The sequence below is a fragment of the Pteropus vampyrus genome, unplaced genomic scaffold, assembly GCF_000151845.1.
Source record: "Pteropus vampyrus isolate Shadow unplaced genomic scaffold, Pvam_2.0 Scaffold34, whole genome shotgun sequence".
NCBI lineage: Eukaryota > Metazoa > Chordata > Mammalia > Chiroptera > Pteropodidae > Pteropus > Pteropus vampyrus.
This window is the reverse complement of record NW_011888815.1, coordinates 447,017-464,522: the sequence shown is the minus strand read 5'-3', so window position 1 is coordinate 464,522 and position 17,506 is coordinate 447,017. Positions and strand designations below refer to the sequence as shown.

At 42.9% G+C, this 17,506-nt stretch overlaps 1 protein-coding gene across 1 annotated transcript in view; it reads left to right on the top strand.

Moving 5' to 3' along the window:
• AGBL1 (ATP/GTP binding protein like 1) overlaps positions 1-17,506 on the top strand; it is a 545,529-nt gene that overhangs the window by 467,746 nt on the left and 60,277 nt on the right. The window contains exons 18-19 of the mRNA XM_023529006.1: positions 4,455-4,586; positions 11,666-11,842. Of these exons, the coding sequence (XP_023384774.1) occupies positions 4,455-4,586; positions 11,666-11,842 (309 nt within the window). The remainder of the gene's footprint in view (positions 1-4,454; positions 4,587-11,665; positions 11,843-17,506) is intronic.

The following is a 17,506-nucleotide window of genomic DNA, read 5'->3' as shown; positions in this document are numbered from 1 at the left end:
ACCCAGTACAAAACGACGTATTCTGCTTATTCACTGTTTCCACTCTCCCATTATTTGTCTTCTGTATGGTTTGACTTGTCACTGGAACAACTCCCTCCTCCCAACTTTGCCCATTGCAACTCCAACGCCCATAGTTCAGCCATCCCGAGAAGTTGGGGAGACTTATTTCCCCATAAGATTTTGACCCGAAATGGTGAATTAAGAATTCCACATAAAAAATAAAATTGTTATTTTTTATTGAAGAGAAAAAAATACTTAAAAATATTTTTTCTGCTAACAAGGAATTTACGATGTAATCTAAAAATCCCCCCAAATATAATGTTCGCTCTCTATTGTTGACAGGGAATTTACGATGTAATCTAAAAATCCCCCCAAATATAATGTTCACTCTCTATTGCAGCCAAGGAGAATAATTAAAACAAAGAAGGAGGGAAAGAAGCTAAACATAGAGAATAGTTTTGAGTCCTTTAGTCCTTAAAACTGTCATCTCACAGACACCTGGTCCGTCCAAAAACCTACCTGCTGTCTGTCCCCTGGTCGAGTCCGTGTTTCTGTCTGCAACAACCTTGATTCCAGAAATCAGTCCTGACATCATTGAATTCTTGCTACTCACATAGTCTGCCAACAAAGCAACGTAGCTTATCGGTTCCAGTTCACCATCAAAGAGTGGGTCTTCATCTTCTCTTTTGACCGGGCAGATCATCTACCTACCTGTCCCTTCGGTGTCCTTTACGTGCGTGTTTGTTTAGGGCTCCGTGCCTTGGGGGTCCACGTGGTCACTACAACTGACCGCTATGCCAGTAATGAAGATGACAAGCCCTTCCGTTTTTTAATTCACTTGAGTGTTTACAGAAAGAAAATGACAAGATTAGATTTCTTAACTTTCAACTCAGTTGATTGTTTGAGAACCAGAGAACTTCTGTGACAGCTATGAAATTTCCGATGTCCTATCAACACAGAGCCTGGTAGAGCGGAGAGTAAAATTTTAAAAAAATAATTGTGCAGGCTGCCGAATGACAGTGACAGTTGCTAAGTTTCTCACATGAAAGTTAGAGATTGGTTTGCAATTAATAAGATCCTAGAACTTGGGATGAGGGCGAATGGTCGAACCTAAATGAAACTGACAATCTTGAATACCAAGCCCCACCCCCCACCCCCCACTTATCAGTGGAAATGCTATCGGAGGCAGTTGGTCTTCTTCTGCTTAAACATCCTGTGTTACCTCACTTGGGGCAAATTTCTTGAAAAAGGATGCTCATTTTTTCCCCAATGTACCACAACTCTCCTGCGGTGTGCCCTCATCTCATAACTGGGATCAAAGATAAGCATGATTGTAGAAGATCAGCATACCCTGTGACTCAGGAGGAAATAGCTTACCCATCAAAAAAATTGAAAGATTTTGCTAATTAGTAGACATCATCAGAAATCTGGACAACGTGTGTGGGATTGCATTCTAGGAGTGCTAAGCTAATGAGGGCAGAACATAACACTAGATTTGGCTGACTTCCTTGACATGAGTGCACATTCTAGAGATTCCAGATTTAATTGGTTATCTCGAGCAGCTGGCGTTAGATCTAACGGCTTCAGTTGGTCGGTAGCTGAAACCTGTGCTTGACAATAGCCCATATCAAGTGAGACCGAGGTGCCAGAACTTCCATGGCATAATGTGGAGAGGGAAATCCAAAGTCTCAGGGACATAGGAACGTGTCCTGGATTTATCTTGGACGTGACACCCACCTCCCATCTAGAGAAGGTTCAGAAAGCACTCTCTCCAACAAGACAGTGAGAAATCTTCGTGAGGGGGAGCATCTTTATCCTTGAAAAGTCCTGTGGTCGCTCTCCCTTAAGGCCAGCTCTGTAGGGGAAGCCACTCGAGATGGAGTGCCTGATTTTGATGGAGAAGAAAGCAGAGTAGCAGAGACCAGCTAAGCGGTCGCATTCTACGACCACAAACAACATGGGCACGTCCACCAACACGTCTGTCTTTATCCCAGATCACACTTCTTGTTCTGGTGTCTGTTTTATCTAATAAGGTAGCTACTCCAGCTTCCTTCTGTCCAGGATTTACATTAACATACTTCCTGATGTCTTTCACTTTTAATCTGTGTAAGTCTTTCTATTTAAAATGAATTTCTTTTAGGCGGAATATATTTCATCTTGCTTAATAACCAACATGACGGTCTTTATATTTTAATTCGTATGCTTCGACCATTTACCTTTAATGAGATTATGAATATGTTTGGATTGAAACTTACCATCTTATCAGCTGTTTTCTGTTTGTTTCACCTGTTTGAAGAGTTTTCAACTTTTCTGATTTTTTTGTATTAATTCAGCATTTTTATGATTCCAATTTGTCTCCGTGTTTGAATATTATATGTATTCCTTAAAATAGTTTTAGAGTTTGCCCTATTGTTACAATATCCATCTCTAATTAATCAGAGTCTCATTTTAAAAAAATATTATGGTGCTTCATACGTAGTATAATGACCTTACGACAGTATATTCACAATTTCTTACTCCAAATTTCCATTATTGTGATACATTTGCTTTTACATATACTATAAACACATACTGCATTATCATTATTTTTACGTTAGACCCTCAGTTATGTTTTAGAGAAATTAATGTCAAGCAGAAAAAGAAAAAAAATATCTTACCTTCACATTTTTGGACCCACAAATTTCTACACTCAGAATCAGAAAAGATAGATGCCTGGCCTCAAAGGAGAATATTATTCTCCAACGCCCTTTTCAAATGCAGCCAAGGAGAATAATGGAGGCACAGGTACCTATCTGCCAAGGGCAGAGGAAAGATCTGTAGAGAAAAAAGACTGGTGAGCAACTTAGAAGCAGCAGAACTAGGGCCCAATCGACCAACTGGCCCCACTCACATATGTAGGGACATATATAGGAAACTCAAATGTCTGCCTATTATCATTTCAGAATTGTAGTAAACAAATGACCACTATTTCCTTTATTCACCCTTTCAGACATGAGTGTTTGTTGGGGGTCTATTTCCTCATTCAGCAAGTGTATGTAAGCGGGTGGAAGGCAGACGACTTGCCTTCTTTGTTCATAGATCAGGGGTAGAGAAACTATCATGAGACCTTGGCCAGGGTCTGATACGGTGATGGGGTGAGATGGGCAGGGGGATTTTTTTTGGCAAGGAGGGGAGCAAATATTTAGACTAAAAGGACAGATTTCTCAGCACTTAGCTTATGCTGGATTAAAAAGCACTCCAAGACTTAGTGGCTTAAACAAGAACTAAGCAATCTCTCTAATGATGCTGTGTGAGAATTACGCGTCAACTAGGCGATTCTTGTGGTCGGAGCTGTTGGCCAGGGAAGGATGGTCTCCGGCGGATTCATTCATTCACAGGTCTACTGGTTGGCTTGCTATCAGCTATAGGTCAATGAGGGATGACTTTGTAGCATGTCTCTTGTCACCCAGCAGGCCAGTCTATGTTTCTCCACATGGAGGTTGTCACACGGTTCCCAGGAGCAGTCAAACAGCAAGCCCCAATGTACAAATCCTTTATAAGCTTCAGTCCGCGTCATATTGGCCAATACATATTGGCCAAAAGGTGTCACATGTGTAAGTCCAGATGCAAGGGGTGAAGAAATATATTTCACTTCCCAATAGAGTTAGAACACAGTCCATAGCAATGGGGCAAGCGAATCTCTTATGCTAATAGGATTCCGCATGACTTTCCCTTTGTCACGTGACTTTGCAGAACCTCCTCGTAGGAGGAAGATACTCCCTCACTCCATCGGTAGAGTTGGCTACATGACTCGCTTCCACCAGTGGCCAGCAGACGTGATGTCTGCCATGCTTCAGTAGGCACTTTAAGAGGTGCAGTGTAAGTCTGCCTTTGATCTTCCCCACCTCCGCCATAGTCGTACCTTGTCCCCACTTGGGGCATCTTCTTTATTGAGCCTGGATCCTAGGATGAAGAGGATCTGCTGGAAAATAAATCATTGTTTGCTAAGCCATTGGGTTTGCTGGTCACTTTTTCACCACATCAAACCCTGAAGAAAACATTATAGTGATTTATTAGCTTCTCTCTTTTTTCTATTTAATCTATTCATTTTAAGTGACTGTTTATTTCCTACTGACTTTTTAAAATTGTGCAAAACTCATTTTTTTAAAAAAGCCTTTCTTCCTGTTTTCTCTTCTAGTCAGACCTTGACACCTCTCCTGTCACAAGTAAATTTCTCTAAAGAGCTACATGTGACTCATACATCCTCACATTCCACTCAGTCCTCAGCCTCTTCCAATCTAACCTTTCCCTTGACAACTTTACCCATACAACTCTTGCCAAAGTCACCGATGATCCCCAGCTGGCTGGTTCTGCTAAGTAAACGCTATCTACCCAAGGAAGCTGACATGTTAAATATTTAAGAACCCAATAGGTCTGACCTGGATCGACCTTCTCCTTTGTTTGCCCCATTGTAGGTCTTCTGTGATTTCCATGGCCATTCCCAAAAGAAGAACGTGTTCATTTACGGCTGTAGCATCAAGGAGACTTTGTGGCAAGCGGAGTCCGCTGTGGGCACATCCACGCTCTTGGAAGATGTCAGCTACAGGGTAAGTGTGAAGTGGCTATATTGATACAAAGACAAGAGCCCAAATAAAATCTATAAAGTAGAAAACATACAAACAATAGAGAATCCATGAATGCTAGTTCGGTTTCTTGAAAGGGTCAACATAAGGGACAACCTTTTAATTAGATTAAGAACAGAAAGAAGACACAAGAAAGTCAGGATGAAAGGGGACATTGCTACTGACCTCCCAAAATATAAAAGAAAATTCGTAAGAACTACTTGGCAGCAAATGGATACATTCTGAGGAAGATACAAGTGATCAAAACTGACTCACAAAGACATATAAAATATAATTAGATCTATTTTAGTAAATAAATTCTATTACGAATTATAACTCTTCCCACAAATAAAATGTGGCCAAGTGGCTTTGTTGGTGAATTCTATCAAAATCTGAAGACATAAACAAAACTAACTGCAAATAAATTTTTTTTTAAAAAAAAGAGTAGAAACTCTCCTCAACTCATTTTCTGAGTCCCATATTACTCTAATATCAAAGCCAGAAAAGATACTACAAGAAAAGAAAGCCAATATCACTCATAAACACCTACCCCAACACCCTTTAAAAATATTAGCAACTCAAACACAGCAGCACATAAAAATCATTATTCACTGTGTCAAAGTGGGGTTTATCTCATGAATTAGAGAATGGTTTAACATAAAAAGTCAAATACTGGTCCACTCTTTGTAAGCAAATAAATGTCAGAAACTACATCATTATATCAATACATATATTTAAAGCATTTGATGAAGTTAAATATCCATTTAAAATAAAATTTCACAGCAAACTAAGACTAGAAAGAGATTTTCTTCAACATGAAATTAGGCATCTGAAAAATGTCCCATAGCTACTATTATCCTGGCTGGTGAAAGTCTGAATGTTTTTCCTATAAGATCAGAAACAAGGCAAGAATGCTTTTACCGTTTCTGTTCAGCATTTTACTGCATATTCTAGCTAGTTCAATAAGACAAGAAAAATTATAAAGAGAAGCAGATTGGAAAAAAAAAAAAAACCAGAACTGTCTTTATGCACAGACGATATAGTATTTTATGTAGAAAATTCTTAGCAATGTACAAAATAAACTACTGGAACTAATAGGCAAGTTTAGCAAGGTCAATATAAAAATTGATTTTATTTCTGTGTACTGGCAATGAACAATCCACAAATGAAATTAAGAAAAAATCCATTTGTGATAGTATTAAAAAGATCAAGCCAATTACAAATCCCCAGAAAAAAAAAAAGTGTATTTTCTCTACACTGAAACGACAAAACATTCTGGAGAGGAATTAGAGGGGACCTAAATAAGTAGAAAAATGTACCAAGTTAATGTGTTGGAAGACAATGTTTTAAAGATGGTCATTCTCCCCAGATTTTTCTATGATTTAATACAATTTCTATCAAGATCTCAGCAGGCTATTTTGTGGATATTGAGACGCTAACCTTAAAATTTATGTGGAAAGGAGCTAGGGTAGCCAAAAGAGATTTTACAAGAGAAGAATAAAGTGAGAGCATTTACTTTACATGATTTCAAAACTGTAAAGCGACAGTAATCATGAAAATGTGGTATTGACATAAGGATAGACATGCAAGTCAGTGGAACAGAACAGAGCAGAAATACGCTCACACATTTATGGGCAACTGATTCCTTTTAATGTATCAATCTTTTATTATGGAAATGTAAATTACAGTGGGTTTGTCCATAAATAGAAAATAATACTTTCTCTCCCATAAAATGCACCAATGGCTTCTAAGGGAAAAATAACAATCACATGATAATATCCTAGATGCTGGAAAACATTTTTAAAAATTCAATATCTAGTCTTGATTTTTTTTAAAAAAAAATCTATCAAATAGACATAGGTATTCACTTAACACCTATTTATATCAGACATCGTTTTTTAAATTAAATTTATTGGGGCGACATTGATTAATAAAATTATATAGGTTTCGAGTATACAACTCAAAAATACGTCATACATATATTGCATTGTGTGTTCATCATCCAAAGTCCAATTTCTTTCCGTCACTATATATTTGATTTTTGACAAAAGTGCCAAGGCAACTCCATCGGGGAAGAACAATCTGTCCAACAAATAGTGCTGAAACAATTATACAGCCATATGGCAAAATATGAATTCAGACCTTTCCTTAACAACATACACAAAATTTAATTTAAAACGGATCGTAAACCTAAACGTAAGAACTGAACTACCGAACTTATGGAATGCAATCTGCTAGAAAATCTTTGTATTTTGCCTTCTTTTAACAGTCAAAGCTGCTTTAGGTAGCACCCCCAAAAGCACAAACTATAAAAGAAAAAATGTGATAAATGGAACTTTATCCAACTTAAAATTTTTTTCTCTTCAAAAGTCACTAGTTAGAGAGTAGAAAGACAAACTATCAACTGGGAAAACGATTCGCAAATCCTGTATCGGATAAAGAATTTGTATCCAGAATCTGTGAATTTTTACAAGTCGATAATAAGAAAAATGACTCGATTTTAAAAAATGGGCAACAGATGTGATTGAACACCTCAAAGATAACATACAAATGGCTTCTATTAACAACATCATTATTCATTTGGTAATTGCAAATTAAAAACATAATGGGATTGCACTACACAATCACTAGAATAGCTATAATCAAGAAGACAGGAAATGCCAAGTCTAGGAAGGATGTTTAGAACAGAACAGTCATTTATCATTGTTGGCAGCGTAGGATGGTGCGAATTTCTGATACATGCAACGACATAGTTCACCTTCAAAAGAAGTCGGAAACAAATATATATATACACATACATATATATGTATGTATGTGTGTGTGCGTGTATATGTATATGTGTGTGTGTGTGTGTGTGTGTGTGTATGTATATATGTATATATACATATATATATATGGTTTAATCCGTATAAAAATTCTGGAAAAGGCAAAACTATAGAGTCATAAAGCAGATTGCAATTTGCCGAAAGATGGATCGACTGGACCTAAGTGTGAAAGAAATGTTAGGGCGATGACGTTTCTAAAACTGGATTGTGGTGATGGTCGCAAAACTGTGTTCACTTACTAAAAATCATCAAACTGCTTGCCTACCTCGGTCAAGACGATTTATGGTTTTTAAAAGCAAACACCATCGATATCTACCGTGGACCAAGTGCTCTGCTAGGTATTCATGTAAGGAAGTCACGTACAACATGGTCGTCTTCTTCTAAGAAATAATAGTTGAAATCAGGTCTGCACCACTGCCCGAGATGTGTCTCTTGATAGTGACACTTCCTGGTGTGGATCCTCTTCATACCTCTCTAGCTGTCAGGAGTCGCAGAGATCATAACTATGGATACTACTCACGCAGTGCCGAGCATGTGCCGGGCACCATCGTAAGCACTCTCTATGCACTGATTCACTTCATCTTCCCAGCTGCCCTGTGTTCTGGAGTACAGCACGGCAACCGAAGATGCTTAACAAGTGTTTGTTGAACAAATGGGTAATTTCGGTGACATCCAACTTCACAGAGGAGGGAAAGGAGTTTGCAAGAGCTGGGATTGGGACCCAACGGGGGGTTCCACGTCAAGTTCACACTTCGATTCCAACCTTAGTGATCTTACAAAAAAAATTGTGCTGTATCGGACAGAAATAAAACCATGAGTCCAACTGCTCTTGTAGTTTAGAATGAAGGACGTGGTGAACGTGAGACTAAATCTTTGTGTGAAGCTTGGAAAACAGAGTATTAGCTGAGTTAAAAGATGGGAAACATACCATCTAAAGCGAGGCCTTTTTAAAGAATCTTGGAAGACTGAATATTTGAGCAGAGCGATCTTCTTTTCTCCCTTCGCTCTGACCAGTATAGTAATAATGACAATAATCGCACCCATTTATTGAGGATTCAAAGTGCTTTATTAACTCACGCAGGTAGGAACTATTATTACTCCCTTCCCCCTCTTCCGGTGATAAGACTGGGTGCTAGACAAGTTGAATGACCCACCGAAAGTCAAACGGTATAGCAGGAATCCAGAATTCATACTTTTGAGCCCTAGACCCAAACCATGCCCTTGCCACCTGCTTCATCTGGAGAAAAGAGAAGACGTGATTTGAGTTCTGTAGGGCTGACAAGGGGACCTCACATTTTCCTGGAAAAGACCTCTGAGCTAGGAACTGCCTAGTGAGTTTTTAGTCAGCCTGTCTTTGAGTGGTCCACCTTTCTTGAATTTGGGCAGCCAGGCAGGGCTGAGAAGAGACAGCAAAAAGCAGACGAATTAATGCAACTCAGGCTTCCACAGTGTACCTTGAAACCAGAATTATCAAATGAGAAGCCTTTTTCCATTCGTTTTGGCTGCACCCGATTCCACTGCTGCCGGACCAATGGGATTCGGTTTCTGTTAGGATGCACGAGACTCATTCTTTGCAGCCACTTTGGCCTAATCTCTAAACGCCTGCCAGCTCCGTGTTGAGACCATGCTTGGTGCCAGCTCCTGTGTCTTTTTGCTCTAGACGTGCATCGTCTCATTTATTCTTGGTAACAACTCTAATAGGGAGATGTTAATTCTTCCATTTTACAGACGAGGGGCCTACGCCTCAGGGAGGCTGAGTAGCTTATCTGTAGTCACACAGCAAGTACATGGAGGAAGCGGACTCTTAGGTCTGCTCTTCTTGCTTTTAAATTCTGTCCTTACTAGCTCCAGGTCCGCTAGGAAAAAAAAAAAAGAAAGATACTTTTCTGGCCTCTCTATTATAATAATAGAATTTGCCCAAAGACTTGTGATGATTAAATAAGTTAATGCATGTAGAATACATAGTAAGCGTTCCATGAAAAAGTATTTATTATAAATTTCAAGTTTTTGAAAACTGAGATGAAGTTTAAGGGCACGGACCAAGTGACAAGGGAAAGGTTGAATGTCCCAAGCCGACGTTCCCCAGCCAAGCTGGAGATTTCAGGGATGCTGGAGCAAGGTACCAGTGATCCATCCCTACGCAGAATTCATCTATTTCTTATTCATTTACCAAATGAAACCAAACGCACAAACAGTCTCCTATCGTCCTAGCTATCCTCATCTTCATTTCTCACTCTGGCGCAGATCAATCTGTGTAAAAATCGAGAGGGAAATAGAACGAAAGTATTGCTGTTAGTGCCCAGTTTCAGAGTCCATTCTTTAACGAATGGATAAACTGTCGCTAGAAAGATGGAAGGGGGAATCCTTCAATTGCACTTGTAAAGCTCACATCCTCCAGGCTCCAGGGATAAAAATCATAGCTTGGAAAGGTCTCCAGATTGCCAGCCATCAATTCGAACGTGTAGTCATCTGTACCAGCTAAGAAAACCAGGTTCCCTTAAGTAAGAAAGAAGAGATCATGTGAACGGCGTCAGGTTAAACTTTTTGCAATGAGGTCAAACGTTGATGAATTAAAATTATTTTCAAGTATTCTTGATCACTTTATGCGTGTGTGTGTGTGTGTGTGTGTGTGTGTGTGTGTGTGTGTGTGGTTTATTTATATCTGTTAACCAGTGCCCTAGGGGCAGATTCTATTTATGTCAGCAAATCATTAAGGAGTACTATCTGAGCACCACGGCTTCCTGTGCTGAGATTTCCATGCCAACAAGACACAGACCTGCCCTCATGGAACCTGTAGGCTGCAGAGGAGATCGAAAATAGACGACTAATTACATAGACAATAAAGAAAGATTTCGAAGGGGAAAAATGGGGTGAGGGATCACAGGAGAGAGAGACAGGAGCGGGTAGATGAAATCTATCAGGACGGGATTGTAGGAACTCAAGCGAGCATGTGAGCATTTCATTTCCCTTGCTCAGCTGGTGCCTCTGTCCGGAGGATACGGAAACTTAGAAATCACAGCACATTGTGTTAATAATTATGTTAATATATACTTATCTGCCATATGTAATTTATATAATTAACAAATATATTAATCTTTATATTAATACATTTAAGCATGGGTCCAGTAAGAACCAGAGCTACTAAGAGTTCTGCTCAATGTTCTAGAAATGAACGAAACGCTATGTCTTTAAAAATAGGGCTTTAATTCATATGCTTATTAATATGATCTATTTCACTAACTTCTTACAATTTGCCCAAAAGCCTGAAGTTTTACTGTTTCTTATCTAATGCATACAATTTTATATTATGTGCTAGTTTGTGGAGATTCTGTCAACACTGAAGTGAGAGAATCCTCCTGTAAATAACAAATGTTTTGGGCTAAGTGTGGTATACTTACTAAGCCAAAGTCTTGGTGTACTTACTCTGAGTCATTGTCCTTCAGGGGTGGGGGTGGAGGTGGAGGAAGGGGAGGTCCGGTGACTAGAGGCCCCCTCTTCTGTCAATCAGAGAGTGGTAATGGTTTACCTATGCCTTCTAAATAGAGATTAAGAGATGTCACATAAAGCTTTCTGCCTTAGGAAAAGGTGGGCTGTATGAGCCTGAGAGAGAATGGATTTTTAGGAGTTTTATAACTGGCCCAGCTTCAGATTTATGGATCAGAGGATGAGCCTAAAAAGTGTATTTTGGCCGTTACACTTTCTCAGGAAACAAGTGAACTCTATATGCATTTCTGCTCAAGCATCATCAGTGGCCCGTATGATTGAAAGAAGTGACAGTCCTTAGTTTGACTCTTAGAGCTAGAAAACAGTGAGGTTAGGTAGAGTCCCATCTACATTTCAGGTCCCCATGAAGTCTGTGGTTTCCATGGAACTCAATGCAGCAGTGTATGAGTCTGAACATATGTGTGTGCAACATCGGTCCACGATGATGCCAAAACATGGAGTCAAAAGATCATAGTCTAGAGCTGGCCAGGTTGGCATCTGGGTCCCATGCTGGCCACTTCGTAGTCAGACTTAAGCTATTTTTTTCTAAACCTTCTACGGTTCAGTTTCCTCATCTTGAAAATGATTTTTTTTTTAAAGGATAGAGATCTCAGAGACGAGACAACAGATATAGAACAACATATAGTGTTTGCTTTATCGCGATGCCTAATAAACGTTGAGAAGTTTCTTTTTCATGGTGCGTATCCCCAAGTGCTCGCGACTCATCCTCATCTTATCTTTTTGTGGTTGTCGTAGACTCTCCCCAAAATCCTTGATCAGCTGGCACCGGCATTCACGATGAGCAGCTGCAGCTTCGTCGTGGAGAAGTCACGTGCCTCCACGGCCCGGGTGGTGGTGTGGAGGGAGATGGGCGTGTCCAGAAGCTACACCATGGAGAGCAGCTACTGTGGCTGCAACCAGGGGCCCTACCAGGTACGTGAGGCCGTGAGACACCCAGGCTTTCCATCTACCGCGAGGAGCGGGGCTGCCTAGTCCAATGCCTTCCCTGGCAGCACAGTCTGTGCTGATCCTGGAGGCAGTGTGTGCCTGCCTACTGATTTGGTGTGTCGATCATCTGCCTTCGCCAGCAAGCGGCGGAGAGCCTCCCTCGGATACGTACCCCCAGATTTTATGGAGTCTCTACATGACCCTGCTATAGGCATGGGAACGCTTTATCATGAGCAGACTGACGGGTCCCCTATGCGTCATAAAGGGCGTCGGTCGTTGCATAGATATCGTCAGTGCCTGTGTGTTGTGTTTCTGTGTCTTCCGTGCTTATCTCGGTCAGCAGCTCTCTGCTACGCTGCTGTCACCAGGGCACACAGAGTTGTGTGCATGTCGTGGGCCTCTGCACGCTGAGAGGCTCTAGGACTCATGTCCTAGTGTCCCGGGAAAGGACTCGTGCAAGCCCCATTCTCCCTATGGCTCTATAAAGTGTGTGAGCAGCTGGAGAATGGCAGGCCGTTCTGGCTGCTCGTCCCACCTGCCTCCAGAGGAGCATCAGTGAAGGGCGTTGTGACAGTGCCAGGTAATAGACTCTTTTAGATTTGTTGGGCAAACTGACGGGTGGCTCCTTGCTGACTTCTATTCAACCACACAAATACCTGGGCTTCACCGGCGTCGAAGCGCATTGTGTTGGCTTTGAAACTCCCCTGGCACAGCCAGGAAGCGCTGGGCTCTGCACAAGCTCGTGCTTGTAGAAATCTGCGAGCCGTCAAAGGGAGCACAGGGAGTGACAGGTGACGAACACCATCTGACTTCCCACCTGGCCAAGGAGTGTTTTTTGACACAGGGTGACCAAACCTCCCATTAATTCTCTTAGCCAGTCAGTTAGTTTTAACAGTTGCTTGAAACAATCGTTTTTATTACCGAATAAATGAACCGTTCGACTTATCTACCCACATTGACGTCAATGCAGAATAGGGAAGAGAGAGGTGGTTGGTGGGGCCCGGGGTTGGCCGTCACAGACCTCGCCCTTCACTTTCCCGTTTCTGTGAGCCCGTAAGCTTCACATACCACATGCAGAGATGAATCAGGATTTCCCTCCTCCCACCACACACGATGTTCGTACAGGCCATCGGAGAGCGCATACACGAATGTCCTTGGGGGTCGTATGATCGGGAATCTGTTCACTTCCCTGATAATCAGCACCCGTGGTACCGGAAACAGTAAGCCTGGGATCCTGAGACTTTGACACCTTGTGCCTCTCGGGGTCTATGCCTCTTAGGGAAAGGGGCCGGTTACTTCTTTAAAAGACAACTCCATGTAATCATCAGAGATTTATTGGACTTTCACTGAGTTAGTTTCTCCAAAGCACCCGTGCAGGCCAGCCGCCTCTAGTCACCTAAGCGTCAGTGCCATTCGTGATAAATCAACCGGAAGCTCGAAGTCCTTCACAGCTGTTGTCTGGGAACGGAGTGACTCGCAGTTTAGGGGCCCCAGCAATTCTCCACCTTCCACGTAACATGCTTAGTAGCTGTTGGAAATGACAGACAGTGACAGAGGCTTGCCCAGTGGGACAGCTTTCAGATATCGGCTTGACATTTGCCCTGACAAATTTCCCACTTGGCACGGGGTCTCTGTCAGGGACAAAAGCGGAGCAGGAACTGGCTAGCGAAAGCCCTCCCAATGCCACAGCGGGTTTAGCGTCTCCCTCCCATTGTCCACATGGACCACGTCTCCAAACGGATTGGTTTTCTACCTCCCTTTGTTTTCCCGTCCTTCCGAGCGTTGTGCAGTAACTAACTGAGCAGAAGTGCAGACAGTGAGTAAGAGGATGCCGAGTAATTTTACATATGGTGGGGGGCGGGGGGAGCACCCCCCAGGAAGGGCGCCGGCCCAGAGTTGGGTGTGCGGGTGATTTGTATTCGAGGCGTAGAATGAAGACTATGAGCTATACAGCAGCATGGAAATTTCCATCCTGAGCATATTGCAAATGATCTCCGTACGTTGAAAAGCGGGGTCCCAGTTGGGTCCTGAAGTTATTATTCTAAGGTCATTTTTCCATTCTTTGTTTAGCATCACCGTTTATTCAAAGGATAGAGGCCACTTACACACGCCCACGAGGGGCATTCCTTCCTTCCTTCATAAGAATATAAATATTTTTGCAGTGTCTCTGGTTAATGCAGCTTTCAAGTCGTTCCCATCATTTCTCCCCCGGCGCACTACGTACCTGATATGTTAGTATGGAAATGAAATATCATTTCTTACAGTGACATTTATGTTGGAACTGCATTAAAGAACATGAGCTGTTACCCCCTCAAATAATTATTAACATGATATTTCCTCTTCTATTTTCCAGTCTATAGTTGACTAATTAAAAAAAATTCCCTGCTCTTGTATTTTGGGGGAGATATAGTCTTTTCCGCTAGGTTATGTACTTAGACTCGTAGTTCGCGTTTAATGTGGAAGTCCCACCCACCGAGAGATTTATGTTAGTTATTGAGGCCATGGAAGAAAAAAGCCAAAACGGAACGGTGTATTCTTTGGGGGCTCATATTTTAGAGGCGTCTAGTTTATGCGGACAGCTGCCTGCTTCACACTGAGTGCTCGTGACCTAGGGTCACACGCATGGTGCGTTTGTACATACAAAGTCATGTGACTGGGCCCCATGGGCTACTGGTGGCTTAGGGGGAGAATGTGAGTTGCTCCCACCCATGCGGGCTGTTGACATGCCTTTTGGCAATGCTGCTGACTTATGGGACGGCACGGTGGGTCTTAGAGGAAGGACAGAAGATGAGTGACTCAGCTGAGCTTCGAAGGGTGACTCGCGTGGTGTTTTAAGTCCCTGACTGCAAACTGCCTCCCTTGTATTGTGGATCCCGCAGCAACCTGTCCTTCTCTGCCACCAACGGAGGGATCGCTCGTAACCCAAACCTATTGAGGTCTCGGCGCTGCCCATAATCCTTTAAAGTGTCTTCATTCCAGGGAAAACCCAACTCCTTACCATGACTGTAAGGCCCTTGACAATCTCCTCACTCTTTTTTTTTTAATACTCTATACGTAGTTTAGTATAAAATAGGTGTTAAAAATGTGTGACGACAATGAATGAATGAATGAGTAAGTGAACAAACGAAAGAATGGTGATTTCCAGGCAGAGTCAACTGATTATCCTCTGTGACCCTAGGTAACCAGAAAAGAAGTCCCCAGGAGATGGAGGTTGGAAGAGCCTTTGCGATGGGCAGAAGTGGGGAGTGGGCGGGGGAGAGGGGGAGATGCGCACGCAGGCAAGGCCGAGACCGTTCAGACTCGTCACTGCACACGCGAGTCGAGAGCATCTCATGGACTCTCTCCCGGAGCGAGGCGATCCCGGTCCAGGTGTGCGATCACACATTGAGCAGAAGGACATCCCCCCCGCCCATGTGGGGGTGCTGCAGGGCAACGTCCGTTTCCTTCTGCCAGGCGCAGCCACTCATTACCCCTCCGTCCACCCCCAAAGAAACTGTCTGGAGCTGATGGAAGCTGCCTGGACCAAGGCTGTGGCTTCGACGTGCACGCCTGCCTGCATCCAGCGGCTGCACTCAGCCGGGGTGCGAAGGCCTGGCTTCCTTGCCTCGTTTGGGCAGACTCCACAGCTCCCAGCGGGACTGGCCGGGCTCTCTGCTGCAAACGTAGTGCGATGCAGCTGTCTCCTCTGCCCGGTTCTGCTTCCTCGCTGCTCACCGGCGTCGTTCTGGCAAGCGCTCCCCCAAAATCCTTTTGCGAAACAATGCATAGCAGTATTTCAAAAGGGCCGAGATTGGATTAGAAAAGCATGCATGTTGGAACCGAGCGCTTAAGCTGTTGTAGACGGTTTGATAGGGATGAAGTTCATAGAAGAAATTAAATGATCTGAGCTCGGCTTTCAAGGCTCCCAGCATGCTCTCCTTCACACCGTGTTCACCTCAGCCGTTTAGGGCATGAGATCCCCACAGCTGAGTGAGGGCCTCTTAAGCTACTCTGGTCCAGACGCGGGGGACGGTGGCAGAGAAGGACAGGTCGCTGCGGGATCCACAAACCGCCATCACAAACCACCACAAACTAGGCAATTTACAACAACACAGACCTAGTCTCACAGTTCTGCAGGCTAGAAGTCCAAAATCGAGGTGTTGTCTGTGCGACGTTCTCTCTAAAATCTGCGGAGCAGAATCTGTCTCGTGCCTCGCGGGTATTTCCAGGAATCCTTGGCTTATGGATGTATCACGCCAACCTCTTCCTTTGACATCACTTGGCCTTCTCCACTCGGCTGCCTCTGCCTCGGTGTCCCCTCCACTCTTATGCGGGCGGGATGCCAGTCATAGGGCATTTAAGGCCCATCCTCCTCCAGTTATGACATCGTCTTAACTACATCTACAGTGATCCTTTTTTTCCAAATAAAGCCATATTCCACAGTTCTGGGAAGGACAAGGATTTTGGAGACCCCACACAACCTGGCACGCTGGGTCAGCAAGCAGGTGCAGAATATATAGGCCCAAGGACCCAAAATAGGTTTTTATTTCTGTCTGCGTATAGCCATGCAGTTGGAGCCCCAAACAAATTATAACAGGTCTTGTTTTCTCTCTACCTCATGATCAAGAAAATGAGACGTTTTAGATTTTCTTAGAACACCTGTGCTTTTATTCAATTGACTTTATATTTTAACAACCATCTCATTTCCCAGTGAGAGTTAAAAGATGTTTTTGTTTCTGTTTCGTTTGTTTGTTTCTAGCTCCTGGGACACCCCAAGGTCAAGATTTCTTAAATCGCCTGTAGGACAAAAGAGGCTAGGAACAGATATAATTATATACAAAATTATTTGCCTGTGTGTACTTTTTCCTGGGGAGAGTATTTATAGTTTTTAACATAGTCCTGAAACGATGGAAGACACCCCCTACCACCCTCAAGAACAAGAAAAAACATATTACAAGCTCACGCCTTTGTTTATGGAATCCCAGATCTCCAGAGGGCCCTTCACAGCTTTCTATTTTCTGCTCCTAAATCAGGTTTAGAAGTGCTTGGCTTGACTTTGTGAAATCAGAGTCTGTAAATTGCTGACTATTTCTTCCTACTATCAATTAGCCCAAGAACAATGGTGCATCTCATTGAGTGTGCATTGCAGGAACTTCCGTCTAAATCTTCTGTGATTACCTGTGACACTAATCTTCTCAGGTTGCTGCTTCTCACAGGTAGTTGTCTAGACCACAGTAGAGTCAGCCTCGCCTGAGACTCCTTAGAAATGCAGACTCCCAGGCCCCACCTAGTGCATCGGAATCTGAATTTTAACAAGGTCTCCAGATCACCCTTGATCCCAGGAAAACTTGAGACGCACTGGATTGGAACACGCTTGGTCTGCCGGGAGGGGAGAAAGGATTAGGGGCGAAGGAAGGGAAATTGGGGAGCTCAGACTCCTCTGTTAGAGCAAAGACATTGTCCTCAGAATTCCTGTGGGCTAGAATGAGATGTTGTACATAACCATGATTTAAAAACCTGAAAGGGATCCCTAAGATCTGGCGTTTTGTCGATCTGTGCCAACGTGTTTATGCCGAATGAGTTCATTGTTCTTGCTTTTCCTCCACACTCATTCTCCGACTACCTTCCCCTCTCCACGGCTCAAAAAAGAGGATACTTCTCCAAATGCCC